The sequence below is a fragment of the Gymnoscopelus braueri genome, assembly GCF_963280865.1.
Source record: "Gymnoscopelus braueri genome assembly, chromosome: 18".
NCBI lineage: Eukaryota > Metazoa > Chordata > Actinopteri > Myctophiformes > Myctophidae > Gymnoscopelus > Gymnoscopelus braueri.
The window spans coordinates 20859509-20886856 of NC_137618.1; the positions used below are offsets into that span (position 1 = coordinate 20859509).

General features: G+C 41.6%; 4 protein-coding genes across 7 annotated transcripts; 2 read left to right on the top strand and 2 right to left on the bottom strand.

The window, feature by feature from the left end:
* Window positions 1–611: 611 nt before the first annotated feature.
* On the bottom strand, window positions 612–10174 carry cfap91 (cilia and flagella associated protein 91; the record flags this gene model as incomplete). The annotated part of the gene is made up of 17 exons (XM_080412146.1): window positions 612–829; window positions 1182–1273; window positions 1698–1846; window positions 2141–2362; window positions 3274–3420; window positions 3675–3746; window positions 3853–3966; window positions 5232–5365; window positions 5476–5658; window positions 5777–5934; window positions 6099–6276; window positions 6496–6683; window positions 6867–6923; window positions 7079–7153; window positions 7334–7491; window positions 9700–9776; window positions 10081–10174. The coding sequence occupies 17 exons, from the start codon at window positions 10172–10174 to the stop codon at window positions 612–614; spliced, it is 2316 nt and encodes a 771-aa protein (XP_080268272.1).
* Window positions 10175–12819: 2645 nt separating this feature from the next.
* Window positions 12820–16953, top strand: LOC308073609 (cell surface glycoprotein CD200 receptor 5). 3 transcript variants are annotated; one of them, XM_080412613.1, is made up of 7 exons: window positions 12820–13240; window positions 14275–14325; window positions 14958–15266; window positions 15385–15663; window positions 15895–16015; window positions 16105–16156; window positions 16735–16953. In XM_080412613.1, exons 1-7 carry the CDS (start codon window positions 13159–13161, stop codon window positions 16822–16824), a joined length of 984 nt encoding a protein of 327 aa, XP_080268739.1. In that variant the 5' UTR covers window positions 12820–13158; the 3' UTR covers window positions 16825–16953. The 3 variants fall into 3 exon arrangements, with proteins under 3 accessions (XP_080268739.1, XP_080268740.1, XP_080268741.1); XM_080412614.1 differs by having other exon boundaries at window positions 15901–16015; XM_080412615.1 differs by lacking the exon at window positions 14275–14325.
* Window positions 16954–18510: 1557 nt separating this feature from the next.
* Window positions 18511–21687, bottom strand: LOC308073612 (uncharacterized protein). Of its 2 annotated transcripts, XR_013932014.1 has the most exons (5): window positions 21467–21687; window positions 20151–20170; window positions 19991–20028; window positions 18872–19250; window positions 18511–18837 (listed from the first exon to the last, which is right to left on the bottom strand). XR_013932014.1 is itself a non-coding variant. In XM_080412618.1 (4 exons), exons 1-4 carry the CDS (start codon window positions 21490–21492, stop codon window positions 19008–19010), a joined length of 327 nt encoding a protein of 108 aa, XP_080268744.1. In that variant the 5' UTR covers window positions 21493–21687; the 3' UTR covers window positions 18511–19007. The 2 variants fall into 2 exon arrangements, 1 of the variants encoding a protein (XP_080268744.1); XM_080412618.1 differs by having other exon boundaries at window positions 18511–19250.
* Window positions 21688–24518: 2831 nt separating this feature from the next.
* Window positions 24519–27348, top strand: LOC308073610 (uncharacterized protein). The gene is made up of 6 exons (XM_080412616.1): window positions 24519–24652; window positions 25139–25489; window positions 25590–25625; window positions 25773–25901; window positions 26093–26124; window positions 26222–27348. Exons 1-6 carry the CDS (start codon window positions 24520–24522, stop codon window positions 26519–26521), a joined length of 981 nt encoding a protein of 326 aa, XP_080268742.1. The 5' UTR covers window position 24519; the 3' UTR covers window positions 26522–27348.

Below are 27348 nucleotides of genomic sequence, written 5' to 3' on the forward strand. Positions count from 1 at the left end.
CTGGGCCCAGGAAATTTGTAGAATTATCCTGCGCTGTGATTGGCCAATCACAGTCTATTCAGGACTGTGATTGGCCAGTGTCACATGACACATGTGCATAGCCCTATATAAGCAACCATAACTTGAAAAAAACCAAACATTTGTTATTTTCAAGTTATGCTTTCGTCCATCATAAAGAGTGTTTCAATAAATGTATTTATCTTTTGTACATGATTGGTTGACTCCATTCAGTATTGTGATTAGCTAGCAAGACACCGCCCACTTCACACAGGGTGTGATTTTTATTTCACATAGGCTTTTAAACAACACACTGTGTTGACCTTAGCTTAATCATTTCTGTCTCCTTCTGCATCATCAAAGTTTGGACCTTTCACAACATTTACACAAGACATTTAACATAAGTTTGAAAATAAACAAACAAATAAAAACAATGTAAACAACCACAACATTATGATAACTCAGCAAAACACCATGACAATGAAACTTTTAATATAATTTGGAAGAGCAACATTTTCAAATACATAGCCCATGTTAACCACTTGAACCCCAGCACCCATATTCTGGGGGGAAAAAAGAATAGCAGATCTACAAGCTCAACTCTTAAATACTTTTTAGCCTTCACCGGTTGATTCTTCACGCTCTTCTCTGTCACATTCTCTCTTTTGCTGCACATTGCTGATCATCTCCTCCAGGACTTGTCTGGAGGCCCTATCAGAAGGACAGGTCAATTTTGGGGCCCCATGTTGTCCTGGCAGATCCCCAGAACTCTCTTCTGCCCCCTGGAGGATCTGTCGGGCTGCCTGTAAGTGTCTATGCTGGCTCTGGTGGACTATGAGAGGAGAACAACAAAGAATACAGTTAGAAGCAGAAGTCACAGCTACACAGGTAATGAGATAAATGAATGCATTTATTTATTTGATTGTATTTTTCATTTATTTAATTGTATTTCTTATTTATTTAATTGTATTCTTTATTTAATTTTTTGTTTTGTTTTTTCATTTATTCAAAACAATTATTTTATTTATATAATTGTGTTTTTTATTTATTTCATTGTCAATGTTATTTATTTCATTGTGGTATTTATTATTTAATTTCTGGGCCAATGGACTTCCATACAAGCACTGCTCGACCAGTCTGTGTGTTTTTTGATAATAGGTTGAAAACAGAAATGTTACCCAGACCTTTTTGCCTGACTGTGATCTTCTGGATTTCTGGGATCAGGAAGCTATACACCAGCTCAGACACAATCTCTTCTGACTGAAGGCTGTTGCAGCTATTACCACCCACACACACACACACACACACACACACACACACACACACACACACAGGCAAGTGTGAGCATAAATAACTATCAGCATATCTTTTTCACAGTCCACCTGCTTCCAACAGTAGATCCTGTACCCACTTTTATTCTCCATTTGTGGGTTTTGTTTTGGTTTTAACTTTTGAATGCAAAGCAGTATCCTATAAATGTTAACAAGAAACTGGCAAAATCATGACAGGAAGATAGACAGATAGGAAGACAGACTCATAAGGACAGACAGACAGACAGACAGACGGACGGACGGACGGACGGACGGACGGACGGACGGCCGGACGGACGGACGGACGGACAGACAGACACAGATCAAACATAAAGGTGGACATGCTGGATGAGACCTGGACAGAGTGTAAAGCACCAGGGTGTTGTCTACCTTTCCTCCATGGCATATGCAACATTGTTGACCTCTCTAGCCATTCTGCGGACCTCCTCTCTGGCCTGCTGGTCAGCTGTTTGCTCCATGGCGTCCATGATGATGTCCTCCAGATACAAGTCCACAGTATCCTGGTGCACCTTCACCACCTGCAGCACAGCAAGGCGTTCGTGTGAAAAATGGGACGTTATCATCGATAGAATTGTCATACCACACACATATGGTAAATTATATTGTTTTATAAAAAACTGCTTCTACAATTTGCGTTGCATTCACCCATTCACACAACGACGGTGGAGGCAACCATGCAAGTAACCGCCCTCATCGGGGGTAGTTTGCTGTTCAGTGTCTTGCTCAAGGACACTTTGACAAAAAGTCAGGAAGAGCCAGGGATTGCACACACACAAGCGCACGCGAGTGCACGCGCACACACACACACACACCTGTCTGAAGATCTCGTCTTCCTCTCTGCGTCGGCGCTCTTCCACCTGTCTCCTCCCGCTCTCTTCGGCCTCGCGTATGCGGCGCTCTCTCTCTGCCAGCAGCGTCATGGCGTGGATCCTGCGCTCCTCCTGCAGGCGGATCAGCTCCTTGGACAGGGTGTCCAACATGTCCACCAGCTCCACCCCCACCACACCGGCCTGGTGCGCCTCCTCCACGGCAAGCTGGGGAGTGGACGACGAGAGGGTCAAAGATTAGAGCTCTGTGTGTGTGTGTGTGTGTGTGTGTGTGTGTGTGTGCTTGTATTACTGTGCTAAACTTGTGAGGGCCAAATGTCCCCCAGTATATAGTAGAATTTGAGAAATACACATTGTGAGGACAATTAGGAAAATATTCAGGCGCACCGAAAACAGGCGATCTGTAAGTTTACAGGATATGGAGGATGTGGTTGTGAGCTTGTAGTAGATCAGTGTTTCTCAACCTTTTTTGGGCCAGTACCCCCTATCCAATATCCATGGTCAGTAGCATGGTCAGTATCGTGGTCGGTATCATGGTCAGTATCATGGTCAGTATCGTGGTCGGTATCATGGTCAGTATCATGGTCAGTATCGTGGTCGGTATCATGGTCAGTATCATGGTCAGTATCATGGTCAGTATCGTGGTCGGTATCATGGTCAGTATCATGGTCAGTATCGTGGTCGGTATCATGTCAGTATCATGGTCAGTATCATGGTCGCTATCATGTCAGTATCATGGTCAGAATCAAGTGACATGATAGTGATCATGTTACCATAGTAACACAGTAACATGGTATCATCAGTAAAACCACACCTCATTTGACTGCAGAGTTAATGGGAAAAAAAGCCTAGGATGAAATTAAGAAAATATGCATTTGAATATATTAAGATCAAGCCCCCCCCACCCCACCCCCAAGAGCACCTCAGCGCCCACCCTTTAAAAAACATTGTTTCCATCGCACCCCGACCTTCTCTGTACGCCCCCTCGGGGCTGTACCACCCCCGTTGAGAAACATTATTGTAGATCCTCTATTTTCGGCTTTAGGGTTAGAATAGAATGTTTTTTTGTAAAAATGACAGCAAACACACACATGTGTGTGTTTGCTGTCATACAGTACCTTGTGTGTGTGCTGGTCCCTCTGGTTGTGCTGGGCCTGTGTGAGCTCCGCATCAGCTCTGAGGAGCTCCTGCTCCTCCCTCTGCAGGGCATGGGTGGTCCTCACCTCTCGGATCAGCTCCAGATGCTTCTCCTTGCCCTCAAACATCTGACACACACACACACACACACACACACACACACACACACACACACAGTAAAATCCAGGGTGTTAACCGCTGATGCATATACTTAGTTGACCTTATCCCCATGGGCTCTATAGGCCCCCTCTTGTTTAAGTTCTACACTAAATGTCTTTGCGTAAAACAGCATCTACGAGCTCACAACACGCTGAGCCCCAGAACACACACACACACACACACACACACACACACACACACACACACACACACACACACACACCTGTTTCTGAATGCTCCTTCCTCTCAGTAGTTTCTGCAAGTGAATCACTGCCAGCTCTCTCTCCTCATCCCCCTGGTGAAGGACAAATCAACATGACTAATAAATGTACGAAGAACCAGATCTGTGGCCACAGGCTACGACAGTATCTGAATGTGAAATATCAGACAGCTGGGCTGACCTCCGGGGGCTCATCCACCCTAGGCGTGAGCGGACGGGGAACTGGTTTCTCTTTCTTGACAAGGAAACGGAGAGGCTTCTTTTGCACCACTCTTTCCTTATCTTCCTTCAGAGCCTGTGGATGGACAGGAGAGTAATCTAAGATGCAGGTGGTGTACCCAATCAAAGGGACACTATCCCACTTTTGACACGATTGATGTTCATTTCAGCTTGACAGAAAATGTCCCTATCTGTCTGTTTCAGAACTTCTCTGTTGATTGATGATGATGTGTGTGTGTGTGTGTGTGTGTGTGTGTGTGTGTGTGTGTGTGTGTGTGTGTGTGTGTGTGTGTGTGTGTGTGTGTGTGTGTGTGTGTGTGTGTGTGTGTGTGTGTGTGTGTGTGTGTGCTCGTGCAAGTGATTGAGTAGTGATGAATGGATGATTGACTACTAGCTGGTGTGAGTGGTTGGCTACTAAGTGGACCCTGCTGGTGATTGGTTCATGTGACCAGGCTGTGGACTATAAACTTAGCTGTCACCACAACATAATTGTTTTACTCCTGACCAGCCTCTAACCACACTAGTATTGTGTCTGTCATCATTTTACATTTGGGGTAACATGTTTTAGTGTATAGCCTTGGTACTGTGGGGGTAGGCCTTTCTTTTTGTTATTAGTTTGTTCATGTTTTTCTTTTTCTTTTCTTTGCAATATAGGTAAGCATAACATTTTATTTCTTGATGAGGATGTTATGTTTAGAGCCCACCCTGAAGTAATGTAACCATGTTTGTCAATTCTAAAATAAATCACTGTCTTTTGGATTTTAAAACTGGTGTTGGCTGACTGTTTGGGGACTGGGAAGGAGGGAGTCCATTTTTGTGTTACACCTGGTGACCATTACATCAATCTGATTCATATTTTCTGAAGTCAACATCACAATATTACCACAGCTAACAATGTGAATGTGTCACTGAGGGTGACATGGCTAAAACCAGGAAGTAATGGTAGTTGCCATTTTCACAGATATTCCAAGATGTTGAAAATCATGATCGTGTCCCTTTAATAAGTTAAAAGGGGGCTGTAGTCCTTTAGATTCATGTCCTACACAGATTTATGAACCCTGCCTAAGTGCTGAAATGTCTACCATTGAGCTGAAGATCCTGTTTGTGCAGGCTAGATAATGTTTTATGCAATACCTCTTGTTAACCAGTAGGTGTCCTACCAACCACAGAATCTTGTCTCAATAGAAGAGCAGGGAGACCACCTCCAACCACAGCTGATGTGCTACTGCTACTAGTTGTATTAACATAGTCTACTCTATAATACAGTTTGGTTAAAATAAAGTTCTATTCACAAAAATTTAAATAATGGATTGTAGCTTTAATGTGTGTTTCTGTAAATACCTGGTAAGTCTTCATTAGATCCATCTCTCTGCGTTCAGAGCGCTTCATGAAGCCCTGGCTGACTCTGGGTGTGGGCGCCTTCACACGCGGCTCAAGAACAGAGGTGGGGAGTCCTGCCTCCAGCTCCAGCAACCCTACGGGTTTGACCTCACCACAGTAAGGCTACCACAGCAAAGGTTCTGATACACATCTGTAAAAAGACACTTTCAATTGTATGTACCCACACAAGCATTCATAGTCAAACCTTGATGAGTATTGAGGAAGCGGCTTTCGGCCACAGTGTTTTGGGTGCTCTGGTCTGGGAAACCACCATTGCGAGTCAAAGGAGCATATATCATAGACGAGTAGTCAGCGTAGTCTTTGACAATGTTGCGACGTTCCAGCTTGCCTTCCACATTCCTTCTCTTATCCTCCAGCTTCCTCAGTGCTACAGAGGTTGCATGGGAAAGAGTGAGATATCAGAAGTGAGAGACACTCATCTGAATTTCTGAAATTAACAGATCGTCATGGTAGCACAGACCTCGCAGGACTAGTGCATGTCTTACCTTTAATGTAGTCACTGTGAATCTTGTTCTGCCTGGTCTCCTTGTCCCCCTCACGCTGAGAATGTTTCAGCTTTAATCTCTCTGCCATGGCCTCGTGCTGGGCTTCTTGTCTTTGTCCCAGTAGGTCCCTCAGCACAGTGAGACGGGCCTCTTTGAGCCTGGTCCATGGTGAAAGGGGGGGGGGGGGGGGGTGTACAGGTCATGTCATTTGACCTGACCTGTACACCTCCTGGATGGAGAAGAGCCAAAGTGCCTTCCCCGCAGCTATTATTTAACCACACTTTTTTTGACAGCTAAAAACTGCAGCACAGATGTGACTCACTTGTGGATTTCGCCCTCTCTGAAGGCCCACTCATTGACCTCCATCTCCTCCATCATGCGTCTCCGCTTGTCTAGTTGGCTCAGGTCACTCAGAGGAGGCAGGGTGGCCGCCCAGGCACGCTTGGCACGTGCCCGCTCTATCAATTCAACTTCTGCCAGGCCTGCAGGCAGACCATGACCTGGGTTGCATGTTCACCAGGAGAAGAGAGAGAATAGGGTCAGAGTGGGAAGAGGGACAGCAGAGGCAGCTCAAAGGTACGAGCAAGCTAATCTACTAACCGCTGTCCTTCCTCTTGCTACAGTAGGTCAAAGATTTTATTATAGTCTCCAGGGGAGACTATAATAAGTATGACATCAGAACAAAATGTGACTTATGTCAATACGTTTTGCTCTTGTACCCCAAGTCAGTGTTGCCAGCGTCAGGAGCTCAGAGGGGGTTGTCCCAGGTCGGACCACATAGTCAGGGCTGTAAGGGTCTGTCTGTACTTCACTGTCCCTGTAGTCTGTTTGGACTCCCACGGTGCGTTGGAATGGGGTGGGCTTTCCCTCAGCCATCTTCCCACCAGTGGGGACAGCCAAGTTTCCTCTGAGAAGAGAAAAGGGGGGCATTTTCATTTCTACCGTTTCTGACAGTTTTTGACAGTTCTACTGTTTTAAATGTACTACAGAAATAACATGATGTAATGTTCTGTATTGGTGACGATACGAATTCACGCTCTGGGGTTTAAATATATAATCAAGTAACAGAGGTTACCAGTTTTTAACTCACTTTTCCAAAGCGAAGACCACATCAGTGGGGAATTGCTGGGCAAAGGGACTCAGAGGACTGAAACAAAGGGGATGACATACAAAATCTGATAACGGGCACTAAGGCTTAACTTCAATAACTCATTTTAGATTGCAATGCAAAGGCTTGTATACAAGACAATACTGATTGGAATGCCTCCTCTCAGCAAAATTCACAGTGCAGGCCAATCAAACCGTTTATAAAATTTCCAGCCATCAGCTCCAGTCACATGGTACTCTTCTGCTCTGAGCGATGACTGAACACCCACTCTAAAGAAGGGACAATCAAAGACACCAAAAAGCAAGAGTAATGAATATGTTGTTGTTGGGGTATTTGCCACAGTAAACATAATTGTAATGACTAATTGTCTCGTGGTGAAGCCTTTTCTCTGTGTGTGTGTGTGTGTGTGTGTGTGTGTGTGTGTGTGTGTGTGTGTGTGTGTGTGTTACCCAGCCAGATGCTGCAGTGCCTCCTTTCGTTGCTCCATGTTACCACGCCAGCGTCTGTCTATAAAGCAGGGTACTGGGTCTGTGGCCTCCAGTTTAAGGGCATACCGTGGGTGGTGTGGCAGATGACTGAACATAGATCTAAACTCTGGCACTTTTCTCTGAAGGCAGAGAGAGAAAGTATCAGTGAGTGGATTTTCACATTAAATGCTAAGTGTGGTTATGCTTGCTACAAGTGGAGAACGTTTCAAGATTTGTATTTGTTACATCCCATATACAGGTATATAAGATTCTTCAGTTTTGGCTCCTCGACATTGCAGCAACAAGACAAAATAGCAACAAATGGCAGTAGTAGTAAGTAATAATAGTAAATTCAAATAACTAAAATATAACATGTATAACTTGGGAGTATGAGAGTGCATGTCTCTCGTCTCTCTCTGCCCTGTCTCTCTATACTGATCTATCTGAAATAAAGCATCAAAATTACAAAAACACCACCACCAACAACAACAACCATATAACAGTTCTACGGTGTGAGGTGTAGTACTGTACTACTGTGAGGTGCCTTTCCTAGGTGCTCTGTGCATGGGTCCTACCTCTAAATACTTTTTATTACAAATAGTGTATATGCTGTCGATTTACAGTAGTATAACCTAACTTTTATGCAGAGTAAACGCAAAATGTGGTGCGTGTGGTTGTTTGCCTCTTATCTGCAGATGCAGAACAGTCATCACTGTAATACTGCTTACTCAGAGTGATTTGAACTTACTGAGACTAACACAGGCATTCAGCACATACAGTGTGGTTTTCATTTACGTACAAGCTGTATCTAAGGATGTGGTTGCATTCAGGCCTACATGCGATACATGTCCGGTGTCATTTTGACAACTTTTAAGTATTTTTTACTAATTTTATGAGCAGAAAGAAAGAAGGAAGGAAGGAAAGAAAAACACATTTAAACAATCAAGCTAAAAGGAGACCAAAAAAATAAGACTGGTCTCGTTGCCCACATCAACAAACAAACAGATACAGGCATACTCAGCACTTATGGCAGATGAGGTGACCTAGGGGAAGGCTTTCCTGAACAGATGTGTTTTTAGAAGTGATTTAAAAGATGCCAGAGAATTGTCTTTTCTGATTGCCAAGGGTAGGGCGTTCCATAGCCTAGGTGCTTGGACGGCAAAAGCCCGATCACCCTTTGTGACTAGGTGTGTCTTGGGGACCTGTAGGAGGGCCTCCTCTGAGGATCTCAGGCTGCGGGGTGGTTCATAGGGAGGCAGCAGCAGGTCCGTAATGTACTGGGGGACAAGACCATTTTGGGCTTTAAAAGTATCTTAAAATCAATTCTAAAAACAACAGGAAGCCAGTAGAGAGTTGCCATGACAGGGGTGATCTGGGCACGTTTTTTAGTGTTGGTCAGAAGCCTGGCAGCAGCATATGTCTAGCCTGGCATTGGCCAGACTGATAACGTGGATTCACTCCTCACGTTCCTCCCCGGTATCAGTCTGGACTTCGGCCCATAGGGAGCGAGTATGAGAATCAGAACATGATTTTGATGCTTTTCACTGTTGTACGGACAGCAGTTGAAACGCAGTCACTGATTGGCCCGATAATTTTTCTGATTTCTCTTACTCGCTCTCTATGGGCCGAAGTCCAGACTGATACCGGGGAGGAACGTGAGAGTGAATCCACAATTCCACATTATCAGTCTGGCCAATGCCAGGCTAGCATTTTGCACCAATTGCAGGCCGAGAAATAGACTTGTGGGTTAGACGGGTGTACAGACCGTTACAGTAATCTAGGTGGCAAGTTATGAAAGCGTGCATGTCCTTCTCTAAGTCTGCAAATGACAGTGAATACATGATGTGGACATGCAAGGTACATCATTATTATCAGACTTAATTTTATCCTTCAACTTCTTGTTTATGCCCCAACATGACGGGATATGCACTGTACAGGTTTTGTATCAATTGTAGAAATAGTATTCCTTAATTGTCGAATGTTTAAGCATGTTCCTAATCATGTATACTTTACTTTACTACTTAAACCCCAGCATCCGTATTGCTCAGCCGATCGACAATTGTGAGCTTTTCGATCGGCTATTTTCAGCGAAAGCTTTCCCCACAATAACAGAAATCAGAAAATACACTAGTATTGAGCTCTGAGGGACTCCGGTTACTCACATGGGGTTTAAGTGGATAACATTTTGGATAAAATGGCCAATTTTACATCAAGGTGCCCAGATGTCCCAAGTGCCCACCTATCCTGTTACCAGACAGACACAGCAGGTGGAGGTACAGATAGAATAGGCTACCTGTACTGTAGGCTTAGGCTACCTGTAGGCCCAATACAGTATGAAGCAAACCTACCACTCTATCCATAGAAGCATAGGCCTTGAGTCTGGACCTGGCATGGTCCACTTCTCCTGACACCGTGTACACAGGATCTGTGATTGATTGAATGATTGATTGGAATACTTTATTAACAGTTTGTTAAAAAAAAGCACAAAGTACGGTTTAATACTTATACAATGCTAAAAGGATTGAATCCAAGAAAGCACTATGGCTTGATTCCATTGGGGTCTTGTGTATTCAATTCATAGAAAAATTATGATGCATGATAAAGCAAATTGCCAAATCAACACAGCTGCACAATTGCAGTTTTTGCAACAATAGCAAGGCAAAAAAAAAAAAAAAACTTTACCATGATTAGCTAAATGACATTAGCCTACCTTTTTAACTTAAACTCACCATACAAGTAGTCATGGACACGGTGTGGTCTAAAGTCCTTTTTGTTTTCATTTTGCTTAGACCTATTTAGTGTGCGAGTGACAGACACGCTCATGATGGAGCCTCTCAAGTTAACTTGACTTAACAAACTCTGAACTCCATCTTTATCGACGGCAGTCTGTCCTGTAAGTAACCATGGAGATGGTAAACAACAGCGTTGCCAGGTTTTGTGAGAGAAATAAGCAGCCAGGTCTAGGAAAACAAGCCCAAAAGAAGCAACTTAGCCAGGCCACATGAGCACTTTAAACCTATATGCATCGGCTATTTGACTGCTACTGGCAATAAAATGAGAATTTTGAAACATTCTAACAACACAAATGCTCCCTGGGCACAAAACATAACACAAATGCTCCCTGGGCACAAAACATTTTCTTGAAAATATTTGAGAACCACTGGTTTAAATATTAACTTTTTTGGAAGCGAGCCTAAATAATGAAGTTTAATGAAGTAATACATAATGAAGTAGGCTACATTTTAGAAACAAGCCCAAAACACCGCATCCCACAACTATCAATTTTTTAAATCAACTTTACAGAAAAAGAAGCCCAAAGTCGCTTATAATAAGCCGACATGGCAACACTAATATTAAGCTGCAGTTCGTATGATGTCCGACAGGGGGCAGGGCATCGCAGAATGTTCCCAGAAAGACAATTTTGTAAAACAAGTAGAATGGCTTAATTCTGTTGGCGATTTCATATTTAGATGATACATTATAGAATTTAATTACATTTAATAATTCAATATATTAGTGTTCCTCTTTGACAAGTTTACACAGAAAACCAACGTTTGTTAGAGTGCAAACGTTGGTCTTTTATTGAGAACAGAGGGCTGACTTCAACAGGAAACCTTTGGCCACAACATTATCGAGGGGAAACAGTGGCTGTCGCGCGCGCGCACACGCACACACACACCACTTTAAGACTTGTGACTAACAATTGTGAACTAGTTTCATCATAGCCAGGCCTATATTTATAAACCGAACTTTTAACCTTTTCTTCCGCATAACTAAGATAAAAAATAAAATCATGGAGACAAGACCAAGGATCACTCTGTCTGAGTGTAGAAGCCAGATATTGTAATAGCCTAGGGTTTTCAGATCTCTTTATTTCACACTACACTAAACAAAATAATTATTAAAATGGGACACAACTAGACAAGTCTTCTAGCTTTCCAAAATAACCCCCCCCCCCATGTTTTTCTGTAAATATACTTTCACTGCTCCTATTGATGTCTTGTATCATGTGTCTTTATATGTCTTGAATACACAGGACTACAATGGAAACAAGCACTCAGGGCTTTTTTTGATATCCTTTTAGTAATATTGTATAACTGTACCACTGTACCTTTTGCAAACTGTTAATTCAATCAATCAATCAATCAATCAATCCAACTGGTCCATCAGCCCAAGCTCTTTCTTGGTACACTTATCAACATATTATCTATCATAACAGTTATGGGGTTTTGCAACACCATGGAAAAGCTAGTTCCTCTGTACCGAGGATGCCAGCTCACTCTCAGCTGACATACTAATATTAGACCACTGAAAAAGGAGAAGATAAAAACAGATATTTGTCACATTATTAGTAATTATTTTCATTCTAGAAACTATAGACACGCTCAGTGACAATTTCTTATGGCTGGTAATAGCTCAACATAAACACGGTCCCACAGAAGCTAGAGTTCAAAAGTAAAATAAGCTATTTATAATTTAGCTGTATAGGCTAGTCTAGATCAGTGGTTCTCAAAGTGGGGTCTAGGGACCCCCAGGGGTCCTTGAGAGGTTTCCAGGTGGTCCCCTGCTAAATTAGTATAGCATCAAAATTAGTTTAACTACTTTAACCCTTATACTTTGGCTATTAGAAAGTAGCTGATCTACAAGTTCACATTTTAATAATATTTTATAACACAAATCTTCTCTTATGCAGATCCCTGGCAAAATCCTTTCAGATGGGAGTCTGCAACCAAATACATATCAATTTGGGGGTCCTTGACAGGAAAATGTTTGAGAACCAGAGGTCTAGATAACAATGCAAAATAACAGCGCAACTGTACACCTTTTTTTTGTTGCAAGTTGCAAGAGATCATATATCGCATGTATTAGGCCCTAATACAACCACATCCTTAGATACAGCTTGCAAATGAAAACCACACAGTATGCTGAATGCATGCCTGTGTTAATCTCAGTCAGTTAACACCTCACTTTAACACTTCATAATCACTGTGTAAGCAGTATTACAATGCATGGCTTTTACACCCTTTGCATCTGCAGATAAGAGGCCACAAACAACCATATGCACCGAATTATGTGTAGTCAGCATAAAGGTTAGGCTATACTAAATCTGGGTAACTGCTCAAACATCTATTGGTACCATGTAGAGTAAGATTATAGGAGTTAAAGGCAATTTAGTTTTTCACATTTTCTTGTGGTAAAGCAAAGGCATTTTTTGTTGTACAAATAAAATGCAGTGTGGAATAGACACCTGCTACATTTAGTAGTTTTGAGTTTTTACGCTTATTTGAAAGCATGATCATGTGACACGCAAGAAGGGAAACTGGCATCTGCGTTATCAGACGTCATGTGTGCTGTTTTGTAGGAGATAAGGCAAACGGGGGGTGGAAGTTGTTTGGAGAGGGTAAGAGAAAGACGAGGATGGCGGAGAGTGGGAGGCATGTAGGGAGGGATTACTCAAGCGTCTTGTATATTACTGAAACTTGAAGAGTGGCAGAATATTCAGCTCATCAGCGGAGGGATTTGAACGCACTTTCTTCTAGAAAGAGTGCTTGGTTGTATGTAGGTTAAGAAAAGCACCTGAGGAGAACCCAGCAAGATACAATTGTATGATTTCATTGTGAAAGGCTTAGTGAAGTCACGGACACAGCACTCAGCTGGTGGTTTAGGTAGAATATAGCACTCTTTTAGACATACTGTAAGGCTTGAGGGTTATTTATATTTTCCTTAGTTTTAAGATAGTGTTTTTCTTAATGTCACTGGTGCGTTCACACAAGATTGATCCAACGCATTGACATTTTGGTGGAATCATGAAACAACTGGAGCTGAGGGGAATCATGTGGATTTTAGGAGTGATTATCCTCATGGCGTCGGAAACAAGTCAAAAGCCAGGTTTGAGCATCTTCTTCATTTTTGCTCCCATCATGGGAAATGACATTCCATGATTCAGTTATGTGGCACGAATATTTAAGGCTCTACAATATGCATTAACAAGTTACACGTATCCCATGCCTAGTTATCTGGCCATTAAAAACTCAAGGAGAACCCATTATTGGATTTACAGAAATTGTGATGCACAACTGTATCTTGTAAATCAAAGTAGCACTTGCATTAAGATTTTCCATTATAGTCTGAATACAATCAGAATCAGAGGAAAGGACTGATATGATGATGGAGGTGGACTTATTATTGCAACTGTCCTCAGCCACGGAAGAAAAATGTACCACAACAGATACTGTATGTGAGGTTTAATTTTCATTATGAACAAACACACAGTCCCCTTGTCTTCGCAGTGGAACTTGTGACTTCTATTTTTAGAGATGACATGATGATACAGCTTTTCTCCATTGTGGGGGTACTGAAAGGTGGAAATAACATTTGTGTCAGCGCTGTATATGGAGGGTCCTGTGGTTTAGCGACCACATGCTTGTTTCTTACACTTCAAAACAAACAAGCGCACAGTATACATACTCCAAACACACTGAAGATATATTGTATACATCGTTACAATAGCCTCCCATGATATCACTCGGTTTTTTAAAAATGTTATTGGAGTGGAAATTCTGACATCGCAGGTGCAGATTTCATAATGATTGTACAAGGTTATTTAACATCTGTAGATTCTTATCTTAAGTTATTTTTTTACAACTTATTTATTTTTCAATAATATATCATTTAATTATTAATATAAATATATACTCATAGTAAATTGGAAACAATTGCAAATAACACAATCATATTGCTTCTGGGCAGAATTATTCAATATGTGTGACTGATTTGTGAATTGATTTGTTCAGTTGTCACACAACTTGGAATGCTGGTCTTGTGATTTAACATAACAGAATTGTTAATTGCTGTTGATGCTACTGATAATTAAAATAATATTTTTCCCACTTTCTGCTAACTCGCTCTTCCATCTCTCTCAGGTACTAACCATAACAACCAACAACTAACATCTAACTCTACTGTAACTCTTGGTAAATGTATACATTTTCTCCCTCATATTCAAGGTTTCCCATATATATATATATATATATATATATATATATATATATATATATATATATATATATATATATATATATATATATATGTATGTATAGTTTTTACTATTTTGAGATTATGTTAAATAGAAACATGGAGAAGATATACAGTAGATTAATCATTTAGACCAAACAAATTGAAACAGACAATGAACAGGTTTTGGCACCTTGGAAAAATGAAAGAATTTCCCACTTTAAGATTTTTACTTGGCTTAAAGCCTGGAGCAATCCTATATGGAATGATTATGTTCATTTTATTATTATTTTTTAACAAACCATCTACCATATTCAAACAATCAAGTCTTAAATTAATTAGTCAGTTTCCTGAAAATATTGAAAATGTAGCTGGTAAAAATGTAACGAAAGCCAAAGATTTGTGTTAACTACTATAATATTTTTGAAGTTGTCATCACCTTTTTTCATTTTGATTTTTTGATTTTCTGGCTTGGGTACTAAGATGCTCAGTATCCTTTGTATCAGGATATACCATTGCTATAACATTCACCAGTGTGTTTCAGTGACCTTATATGAATCTCTAGATGTGTTAATATAATTTGTTGTTACAGTCTCCAGAAATGAAACTGTCAACCAGGGGAGTACTGTAAATCTGACATGCGCCAACACGATACGGAGTGAGAGGTTTTACACTATCTGGACAATAGACCTGAAGAAGAAGCAGTGTCGGATAGCCTCTAACGATGATGGACATAGTGAAAACTCTTGCAAGGATGGGAAGAAGACTCTCCACAACAAATCTACTGGTGAATCCTACTTGTTCATCCCAAACATATCAAACAGCGATGAGGGGGTCTACAAATGTGAGTCTGCATACAAAGGAGGAAGTGACTCAATAATCTATGATGTATCTGTCACAGGTAAGACCGTAATTCTCACTGGGCATATGTTACTGTCAAGAACTGACTTTCCTGTAATTTTTTATGCAGTGAACTGGTGATGTCTGACTTATTTAGTGAGTCTTTCTGTCCTGTCCAGTCCCTCCCCATGTGTCAGCCACGCTGGAATGGCAGGGCGGCAGGAGGGTGGCTGTGTGTTTAGCTGAAAGGGGGAAACCTGCTGCCACCATTGTCTGGGGGAACGTGGAAAATGACTCACCCGTACCTAGAGTGGACACCCTGCATCACCCAGATGGATTATGCACAGTGAAAAGCCAGCTAGATCTCCCAGAGGGAAAAGCCATCGATAACCTGACCTGTGCTATTCACCACCCATTTTGGGACACAGATCAAATCATCACGCCACAAGCCTCCACAGGTAGGCTTACGGTTTGGCTGTAAGAGTACAAATAGTTCAAAGGCTATTCATGCCTTTTGCATAGAATGGAAATTACACAGAAAGATAGCAGCAACTGTTTTTTTAATATATAATTTTGACAATTTCCATTCAATAATTTGCAGCACCATTGAAATATCCAAAGATGGATAGATGTCATAACTCAGTAGATAATGACGTCCAATAGATTAGTGTCTAATTTAATCTGTTCAGTTTCAGCCTCGTCAGCTGGTTCTGTTCTCGGATGGCTTCTGATCACTTTGCTAGCAGTCAGTGTAATTGGGATTTTACTGGGACTTTTGTACTTCACACAAAGAAACCTAATTGTGATCAGGTATGACAAACAATTTCATAGTTATGAATGGGAAATATTGCCATGAGCGTTGGTGGCACTGTGATGGTTTTTGTCTCTGTCGTTGTCAGGCATTGTTGGAAGTCCAATCCCACTACACCATCTGAGGCCAAATCTCCACCGGTAGGGCATTCTTGCAACCTATTGTACAATTCATTTGGCAGTTATGTTCACTGATCATTGGTTCTCAAGGGGTCCAGGGACCCCCAGGAGTCCTTCACAGGGTTCCAGAGGGTCCCCAGCTAAATGATCCAAATGGACGTTTATGGATTTGTAAATATGAACGTAGTGGTAGTGTACAGTTGTACAATCATTAACACTGAGGATTTTGTGGATACAAAATCATAAGAAATGGCCTGGGCCGTAGCGTGACGGTCCAGGCACCCTAGGCTGCAATGCCAGCCTGACAGCGTGTCGTGGGTTCGAACCTGTTCCCGACGACCTTTGCTGCGTGTCACCCCCCCATCTCTCTCCCCGTTTCCTGTCATGCTACTTTCCCTATCCCTCTCTAAAAAATAAAGGCATAAAAAAGCCCCCAAAAAATATCTCTTAAAAAAAAATCGTATGAAATGGGGCCCGTGGCTAATGCATATCAAACTCGGGGTCCTTGAAATTAAAAGGGTTTAGAACCACTCATAGTTGATGTATGTACATGTTCTTGGTGTGTTTTACATCTTTTCGTTCATCTCATGCTTTTTCAGACAGAGGAGGTGGAAGAAGTGGAGCCATATGCCAGCTATGTTCAACGTGTGAACTCTATCTACAACTCATCTGCAGATCTGTTCGCATGAAAGTCTGTCTCTTTGGCTGTCTCTTTATCTCTCTCTCACGCACACACGCGTGCACACACACACACACACACACACACACACACACACACACACACACACACACACACACACACACACAGGCAATTACGCTCACACGCCTCTGCTGATGAAACTGAGAATGGTAGTAAAGTGGGCGGGTTTTATCATAAAAGACTTGAGCTGAGAGACGGAAGCTGCTGAAAAGGCAATTCCCTTCGAATGACTCATGATGGAACAGGGATCCACCTACAGTAGCCTACTGTCACACACTGGCTTACCTGTGCACAGCACATGCAATCCACATCAAGCCACCATACAGGCAATACCACATTACCACATGTGTGTTGTTGTTGTTCGATGATGACTAACAGTCACCTGCAGGTACCTCACAGCATGCCTTGCAAGACTATAGACTGATAGATTGTTATGGATATGCCTGCACCATATATGAGCTTTTAGAAGACTCCAAAGAAGACCTAAATCATCGAATGGATATAAAAGTGCAATCTCAAATCTGAAAAATGTGTATACTTTTGTATATTGATGTGTGTATCGTATGCATGTATTATGTATTTCTATAAATAATAAATGTGTATTTATATTAATGATAGCTATTCAGATGTTGCTTAACTTTCCAAAGAGCAGTACAGTATACAGCAGGAATTTATGATGAAATGAGTGGCCACCTGAGGAACTGGGGACAGGTAGATTATGGAGTATATTGTTAGTATCATTCATGGTAACTTTACAAAGGTCTTTATTTTGTATTCGTTTTTCTGTTCTAACAGGAAAAACAAAAGCTGATGCAATGGCATTAAATGGCATCAACAGAGCTTGTTCATGAGGTTATAGGAAGCACTGCTCTGCCATCTGCTGGTAGGGACTGGAACAAATACCATGGGACTCTTTCATCCTCTTCCTCTTGTCTAGACCAGTGTTTCTCAAACTTTTTCATGCCCCCTATCGAATATTGAGGTCCCTTACCCAATTAAAATGTAATGTCAGTATCATTTAAAACTATATTATACTGTTTAGACTGATGCTAGGTTCTTAGAATGACCTATCCTACTGTACATTATTGAGACACTACACTGTCTCTATGCATTATATGTCCCAGCTTAAGTCACTCAAAGAGCATCTGCTAAATGCTTAAATTGTAAATTGTATCATGGTCAGTGTCATACTCAGTATCATGGTCAGCACCCTGAAGAAGGATAAGGATAATTCCTTTTAACAGGACGTTCATGAAAGTCCTTGCGGGCTTGTTTCCAATGAGGGCCTGTGAGCAATTAGGGGTTAAGAGTCTTGCTCAGGGACAAATTTCATTTCATCGACACATATGCTGGCGTGGCCTGGAATCGTACCTGGGGCAACCAGGGCCTCTGGACTGGCTCCCTAGGCGGGCTCACTAACCACTCAGCTATGGCCGCCCCAAGAAGACAGCCTAGTCAGCCTAGTTTGGCATCAGCAGCTACTCTTTTCTTCTTTATCATGGTCAGTATCATGGTCACCTGAAAACATTCATTTTTTTCGGCAAGCGATGAAGTATAAACTGGATTATCATCCGGCTTTCAGTGTTTGCATACAGTACACTCAGTAATTAGCATCAAAGGATGTGTCCTACCTCCCTTCATCTTCCCTGTGAGAAATGAACACTATCAATATGGGTGAATGATAAACAAGTCATTTAATAAAAAACAAAACAATACAAAGGTAAAATAATCAACACTAAAGAAACCTTTAAAAAAAGTTAAACAGTTGCCAGAGCTACTGGAGGCTGAGCCTTTCGCTATACATTTCAAGGAAACAATATGTTACCACAAGCCCCACGTTGATTCTTCTGTGGGGTAAGTTTCCTCTGTAAACAGGTCAGACAGACACATCATCTGGGTCATCTGCCCACTCTCTCAGTGAGGAACCACGGCAGCTGTGTTCTACTCTGGGGTTGCCTCAGAGTTGAAAGGATGTGTGCCACGGCACACCGTTTGGGAACCACTGGTTCAGATGATGTTTCCCGTATGAACGACACATTCATTTTGTCAGAGTTTTGCCTTCAAGACTGAGATCAGATAAAATTTACTATAAAACCTTCACAAGGCTCTGTATTGTAATGTATAAGCTACTTCCCCCTGTCTTTTCTGTCCATGGAGCCCTTTGTCACTGCATTACCCCATCAGAACATAATCATCTCCACAGTCTTCTGTGGGTGAGGTTTTGGTTTCAGGGCCGGTGTTTTGTTTGGAGGGAATGTTAACTATGGCATAGTCACAGTCATCTTGGGAGTCCCTGATGACTGCTGGTGTATTGCTGTTGCCGTGGTCGATAGTGGTGTACGTCACGTCCGGTGTATTGCTGATGCCGTGGTCGATAGTGGTGTACGTCACATCCTCTGCAGACGACCTTTCTTCCTGAGAATGAGAATCGACATTTTGAATGAGCTGGTCTTACAACTAGCCCTAAACAAATCCATGTCTCTCTCATTTATATGCAGTGCTATTGCACAACACACACACACACACACACACACACACACACACACACACACACACACACACACACACACACACACACACACACACACGTGCACACGCACGAGCACACACACACACACACACACACACACACACACACACACACACACACACACACACACACACACACACACACACACACACACACACACACACACACACACACACCCCCACACACACACACACATACACACACACACACACACACACACTGTTGCTGCAGTTTGACAGCAACTAACCACTCAGAAACTGTGTCTTCTCTGGATAAAATGAATAGCCCTACAGTTTTAGCGACCAATGTGTACCAAGCATGCAAATCTTGAACCTCAATTATCACAACCTTACTATATATAGCCCGGTACAATGTTTCCATATTCATGTCACGGATGACAAGGGCTTGTCTATCTGTTGTCCAGGAACACACACACACACACACACACACACACACACACACACACACACACACACACACACACACACACACACACACACACACACACACACACACACACACACACACACACACACACACTATAGTATCTAAATACTGTAATGTCGTGCTGTGTTCAAAAGCAGACTATGCTTTGACTGACAAGTGTATACTCTATATATTGTACCTTCTCATCTGTGTCATTTCCAGCTTGCCCCTCATTCCCTGCATGGAGAAGAATAACACCTAAATTAATAAATGATATCAGGCAACTTGTAAATCTTCAGGCAAGTAATAGCCTACATAATACAACATAATTTAATTAGTTCATACAAATGTGATGTTACCTTGAACCTTTGTCTTTTTCCTATAAAAAGCCAAAGGGAAAATCACAATGATGAGATCACAGCATCAGTAGTCATCCAGTCCAACTAACATATCACTGCTGTCTGGCAGAAACCTTGTATCAGCATATTTCAACTTTACATTTTTAGTTTTTTTGTAAAATAAACACTCACAACACGCCATTGTGTGATGTGTTGTGAGCTTATACATCTGTAATTTTTTGCTATTGTTGTAAAGTTTGTAAATGAAAGTGGTTAAGCGTGTCTGTGGGTTTTACTAATATTTAACCAATGAGAAGTAAATAGATAAAACGAATTACTAACTATCCATTACATGTTGTTCTTTCCATTTCCTGAAAAGAAAAGGTTTTGGACAAAGAAGGTTTCGATATGCAATGAAAGGCATGGCCTCACTATTTCCATTATTCATTTGAGTTGCATGGTTAATCATTAAAGTGATGTCTTCTGCATAGGAAATGAACATGAAGGTGTGATTTAGATGTCATACATCCCCCCACGGCTGTGTTTCCTCCACAACCCAACCGGTCGACGTGGTTATGCTGCTACCGGAAGGTCTTTTGATATGCATAAAACCACTACTTCTCTGTGCTTGTGCCTAAACAGCAGTGATGGCACAGTGCAGTATAACGTCACATTCCTGCACAGTAATAGTGCTGTGAAGACAGTAAATGTGACCCCAGAACACAACATCCTATAGATGCATGATAGCACTCACCAGTTTGAAAGATTAAAGGACAGGGACAGTGCCTCAATTTCACCAATTTATTTTGCCCCAATAGCATTTGAAAGTAGTTAATATGAGCATTAGAATAGTAGCCATATTTTTCACTTTGTAGCTGGCCTCACATCATATCCACTGTTGATATTCTGCACGTATATCCATATAGTTTTAGATTGCACCTGATGCTTATGCCTATATTTATATTAATTACATGATACCTACAGTATGTCTATTTTCACGTCTATAAATGGTTCATACTTTATGCTAGCCCGGTAGGCCAGGCCATTCTTCTCTTTTAAATTATATATTTACCTAATTTTCATGATTACCTTTCTCCTATTTCATATCGCTCTACTCTCACTGTACCTGTATGTGTGTTTCAAGCCTACTGCTATGACACCTGAATTTCACTCAGGATCAATAAACGTCTATCTGATCTATCCATCTGTGTGTGTGTGTGTGTGTGTGTGTGTGTGTGTGTGTGTGTGTGTGTGTGTGTGTGTGTGTGTGTGTGTGTGTGTGTGTGTGTGTGTGTGTGTACTGTGCACATACACAGTAAATGTTTATGATCACTTACCGTGCTCCTGAAGTGCAGTTTCCCATGGTATTGCAGGCGGCTCCGGATGACTCAGTTGTACAGTAGTCGTGTATGTCAGACAGTGCCAGGTACTGTAGCACCAGTTGGCAGAGCCAGTGCTCGGGTGGTGTTGCCGACCCCAGAGGCAGAGTTTCAGAGCCACTGTCTGCCTGACACTGCTCTTGACACTGTTCTCTGAGCTGTCTCTAGAAACATGCTAGTGTTAGAAACAGGACACATCTGACAGGGGACCAGAGAGAGAGAGAGAGAGAGAGAGAGAGAGAGAGAGAGAGAGAGAGAGAGAGAGAGAGAGAGAGAGACACACAACGGTCTGTTTGTGTGATTTTAGATTTCCTGTGCTTTCTAACAGTTCATGCAACACAAATGCATACTTTCTTTCTTTCTTTCTTTTTCCTTTATTTATTCAGGGAAACCCATTGAGAGCAAGCTCTCTTTTTCAAGGACGCCCTGATAACAAACATTTGAATCACATTACATTGATTACAATGTCACAACTTTGACAATAAAGCAAGCACACAAACCTGTTGGAAAAGCTCATATAAACAGGTATTTGTTCTTGTCACTCTATCGTCTGATTTGCATGTTTGTGCAGTGATGAGGAAGTAATTACGTGACTTTTCCCCTCACACATGAGTACTTCACTTTTCACCAAGTATTTCACTGACCTTTTTTGTGTCAAGCATAAAAGTGTTATACATGATCATACGTATAAGGCATTAATGTGTCAAACATATGAACGGGCACAAACTGTGGTTTCAAAAGTTGTAAAGTCTCTAGTAACACACATAGACATTTTCTATTCACTTAAACCCCATATATTTTGTTGTATGACAAATAGTGAAGATTTCTTTATGTTTTGCCTATGACATGCCTAAAATATGGACGAGGTTGAAAGTGGTTTATATCAGAAGCTTTTTGACAGAGTACTTGAGTGTGTCTGTGTCAGACACATGCAAATAAAGAGGTGGGGAACCCTGGTAGTGTTGCATGTCATTACATCTCTCTGTCTCCATACATAATCTATTTCAGTGGACGCTCTTAGTGAAACTTCGAGAGCATGTTCATCTGTCCGGCCCATGACCGGCCAACTGGGCTCTGAATGCCCACATATAGTGAGACAAGCAGAATGGGTGGAAGAAAAGTATCAGCTCAATGATCAATGAGCTGAATTATACCAAGTGCCAGTCCCAGGCCCTTATTGACATGGGAGCGTCCCTTTCCTTGGTCTGCCTTGGAACCCTGCTCGAGGCCAGAGATGCATCATCCACATCTGCGGGTCATCCACAATGATGCAGGTTTGCAAGCACAGATGAAAGGCCAAGGACTGCTACAAATCACGGTGGCCAATAGAAGACTGCACCAGACTGGCTGACCTTCAAAGAGAGTGCATACATTACCCCCTTAAACCGTAGCAACCCTATTCTGGGCATAACATTCACAGAAAATAGCAGATTTACAAGCTGTGACGGCCTGTGGCTCGTCAGCCACTGGGCCTCACCTGGAGGCAATCAGGGGAAACCTATATGTCTGACACTCACACGCATACAGCACACTCCACTTGTCCATACACTGCAGACACTGATACTTACCATTTACCCACACACCATTGTTGTTTATGTTCATTCCTATTTAGTTTAGTACATTTCAGTTTAAATAAATTACATTTTTGGCCATTTTACTTATGTGTGGAGTCCCTTTTTGTTATGTACTATACCCGTTATGAAACAAAGCTCAAGTTTAGAGGAGAGAAAAAGAGGGGGACCAGGAACAGAGTCGATTGATTAATAGGCTGGGTCTTGGGAGGATAGAGCGATACCGTATATTATGCCTACACCTGACTGAATCTATCAGCCAAGACTCTCACAGACTGTATGCCTGTGGATACCCCTAGAGATAACGTGACCGTGACTGAGAAGCAGTCAGCTGTATGCAATACACGCATTTAATTGCATAAAAATACTGAGACTAAAGGAACTAGGTTCATAAAAATATATTTTAAACACCAGGGGGTACTGTTATCACAGTTACTGAACTTAAAGGTCCACCCATTTTCAACCTATCTTCATATAATTGTATTGGCCCTAGGCTACTTATTTCAAGAATGTCAGACTTGAGGTGAAAAGAATTGACTCAGAGCTAGGCTACAGTAAAGTAAGTTCAACTGATAGCTACATCAACCTAAATGTCTTATGTTGTCAGCTTGCAACTAACTTTATTTCTTATGTCATCCTGAGTGAGACATAATTGGTGTCTTTGAACAAATAAATTACACAATTTTTCCTCCCTTGTCATTAGATTGTCCGGCTGTCTTCCCTGAGATTGGTTAGTCCCCAGCCGAGTGATACCAAACATCGTAAAATAATACCCAATGCCTCCCTGCTTGGCACTCAGCATCAAAGGTTGGCTTGGGGGTAAGTCCCTGCAACATACAGTACAGCATCATGTCCAGGGAGTGCACTTATACTCTACATAAAGGTGCCTCGCGCTCTAACAGGAGCCTATCGGTCACATGGCCCGGGAACCGTTGGTTTCCAAGGCTACTTAAATCGGCAAAGGCTATGTGCATGTGCAATAGGCCTACACAGCTTGTGAAGAGCAACAGCAAATTATTAGTGAGGAAGGTGTGGACCACACCATTGCAATGCTATGAATTCTTCTTCTAACAAGAAGACTATCAGGCTCCTCAGATCACGCAAGTGTAGAATGTACTACACTTTGTGACACTTCTGTTTTGCCCCCTATTGTCATCGCAACTTGCATTCAACATGTGTGCAAAATGTCACCCACAATTCTAACCATCATACTATTTTGCCGTGTGGTATTATGTTAAATTACTATAAATGTTCAAAACCCAAAGTTTGCATTTGTATGTGAAACTGTTATTTCAACATCGGTAAAGTAAAAGAACTGTCAGGCTGGTCTGTGGTACAGTATGTGGGAGGACAGGAAGTGGAAACCAGAGTGTAGCAGAGTGGGGTGCAGGTGGGGGATTATTGTACAGTGTCACATGCAGTAAGTACAATATGAGCTGGATGTGTAAGGTGTTAGGTCACACACGTGTGCTACAGTACAGTATGTCCACCCTGATGGATACATTGTTGTCTGGCTATGTCATCCTAGCACTATGGATCCTGTCACCTCTGTTCATCGATGGGAAACATCATGGTAAGCCCTCTAACAATCTAGACCAGACCCCTGGTCTAGGCCTAAGTATAGGATATTATATTGTGTAAAAAGCAGTTTAAACGTATTCTGTCACATTATATACAAATGTTGATAACGTTGGGGTATAGACTGTTTAACCTTCCACATTTCTGTTTATTATAAAATGTGAATCGTACACTGTAAAATCCATACTGTTATTTACCTCAGAGAATGTACAAAATGGAACCACATGAACCCTTTATGTGGCTCCATTTGTACACACTCTGAGTTAAATTAACACAGATGATTTAATTGTGACTTGAATAAAATTATTTAAACATATGTTTTTAACAAGTTAATTGAGGCATTCATTTTACGGTGACTAAACACTGTAACATTTGCATTATGTCTTTTACCAGTGAAATACATCATTATGCTCCATTGTTAAGATTTCAAGACAGCATTCACTTTGTCATTAGACCATAATTGAGATGCTTTGATTCACAGGCTCAATCTCTTCCTGTGAAGTTGAGGTAAATGTCAGGAGAGGCACGGTGTTGAAAGCTGTCCCACAACATCGCCTGACTGTCAACTGCACCGTGGAAGCCTGTGGGAAGTTGTTAAATATCACCTGGTGTAAAATCCTGGACATGGATAATATGCTTTTATGTAAACAGATTAATAATACTGAGAACATAAAGATGAGACAAGTTCGCAGCAGTTTAACAGGCAAACTGACTTCATTTTTGGACTTCAAACGGATTTCCATGCATGACGATGGCCTGTACAGATGTGAACCAAAAGGATCCAAAGATAGTGTTATAGCCGTCAGCCATGCAGTCAATATTTCTGTGTCAGGTGGGTAGCTTGAAGTTTTGCATTGTATGACAAAAAAATACAAGTTGAAAAATATGTGCTCATTACCTCTGCATGATGTGTCCTATATCATTCTATGTAGACACATACCAGCTTGAAATGTCCAACACCAAAACAAGTAAGAGCATTTTTCTTGTCTATAGGCTGTCATGGGACTTTAAAGATAAATGCCATAACATAACATACTGTATATACAGTACATTTACATTTGAATGTATTTTCCTGTACACTAAGTGATCTATTTTATTTATTTATTAATTCACAGGCGATTCTCCGAACAATGAGGAACCTGCAACTCTGTCCTGGCTACCCTACATGTCCATCTGTATTAGCATAGTGCTTCTGGTCTTCATAGTGACATTGCTCACCTTGTTGAGATTTAATAGTTTTAAAGGTAGGTTGTTATGGTTTCATATTAATTCACAAGCTCGATCAGTATCATAGAATTTCTAGATTGTATTACCTAAACCCTGAATCGTTTTAAGTATTTATACGTCATACATTGTGAGTATTTTTGGCGAGTGACAACGTTGTAAATCAGAGTATAAATGCAACATTAATGTGCTCTTTTTTCACCCTCCACAGGATTAACAAGTAACAACAAATCCCTGGGACAGGTAAGGGATGGAGCACGTATTGGATTGGTGTTAAGTAGTTCTCAATGGACTAAAAAACAACTTTCATGGAGCTGTTTTTCCTTGTGTGATCTCATAGGAGATGTCCACCCTGATGCTGCCAGACCTGCCCAAGGCCACTTGTCCTTCTGCTCCTGTTTTGCACCAGGCCTGCTCCAATCTGTACGACAACTACGTTCACAGTCACACGGGGACAGCGCATCCTCTGAAGACTGATGCAGGTCAGCATGAAGACAACACAGTGAGGAGTGAACCAGGGTCAGGCCACGTAGTATATGCTGCCATCCACCACCTGCCCTCTGAGACCTCCAGCAGAGCCCAGCATACTACGGCCTTACAGGAGGAACATTCAGAGTACGCCTCCATTAAAGTTTCTTGAGCTTCAAAAAATACAGTTAATAGTCAGCTTTTTTTTCTTTTTTACAAGTGATTCCTTTTCCTTTTCAATTGGCTGAAAATATGACTTTTTGAAACTTACATACTGTAGATGTATTGCACCTTGCAGTGGAGTACTCGAACGAGAACTTCCTGTATGCATGGACACACACACACACACACACACACACACACACACACACACACACACACACACACACACACACACACACACACACACACACACACACACACACACACTCGTGTCGATATTCTGAGTCATGGAAATGGTGAAAATGTTATAACGGCTATATAACCACACGGTTGTGGTTATGTGAGGGTACTGTGTTAGGTGAACTAGAGATTGCTTTCTTGAAACCCTGTATGACACTTCCTTTCTTCTTTTGAATGTCTTCTTTTTAACTGGTGGGTTTCTTTTGGTTCAGATAGAACTAACCTACTGTATGAGTCACTTTAAGCCTACTTGGGCTTAAGATTGTGATGATGTGAAAGGTAGTGGATGGGGTTAAGGATAAGGAAAGTAATACGTTTTGTTTTGGGGAGGGGAAAGGGGGCATAAAAGGTGAAGGTGTTACATAAAAGACATTTATGGGGGTACATTGTATGGATATATGTATTGTGCATGTACAGTATGCACATGAAAGCTCCTGCCAATAAAATACACCATACACCGACACCATCATGCACCAAAATATAAATTAGGCTTTAGATGGCGTACAAACATAGATCAGTCAGTGTCTTCATCATCTATGATAAAGTGGTCTTGTTGCATCTAATGTAAAGTACAACTAGTGCAGGCAGTAATCACAC

Excerpts from the sequence above, each read along its gene's own strand:
- LOC308073609 (XM_080412613.1), top strand. The coding sequence starts at position 13,159 with ATGAAACAACTGGAGCTGAGGGGAATCATGTGGATTTTAGGAGTGATT. Across the intron at positions 14,326-14,957 it reads TAACTCTACTGTAACTCTTG|TCTCCAGAAATGAAACTGTC; the intron begins GTAAATGTATAC and ends TTGTTGTTACAG. Across the intron at positions 15,267-15,384 it reads CTATGATGTATCTGTCACAG|TCCCTCCCCATGTGTCAGCC; the intron begins GTAAGACCGTAA and ends TGTCCTGTCCAG.
- LOC308073610 (XM_080412616.1), top strand. The coding sequence starts at position 24,520 with ATGTGTAAGGTGTTAGGTCACACACGTGTGCTACAGTACAGTATGTCC. Across the intron at positions 25,626-25,772 it reads AATGTCCAACACCAAAACAA|GCGATTCTCCGAACAATGAG; the intron begins GTAAGAGCATTT and ends ATTAATTCACAG. Across the intron at positions 25,902-26,092 it reads GAGATTTAATAGTTTTAAAG|GATTAACAAGTAACAACAAA; the intron begins GTAGGTTGTTAT and ends CACCCTCCACAG.
- LOC308073612 (XM_080412618.1), bottom strand. The coding sequence starts at position 21,492 with ATGGGAAACTGCACTTCAGGAGCACG. Across the intron at positions 20,171-21,466 it reads AACTGCACTTCAGGAGCACG|GAAAAAGACAAAGGTTCAAG; the intron begins GTAAGTGATCAT and ends GGCTTTTTATAG. Across the intron at positions 19,251-19,990 it reads GAAATGACACAGATGAGAAG|GAAGAAAGGTCGTCTGCAGA; the intron begins GTACAATATATA and ends TCTCATTCTCAG.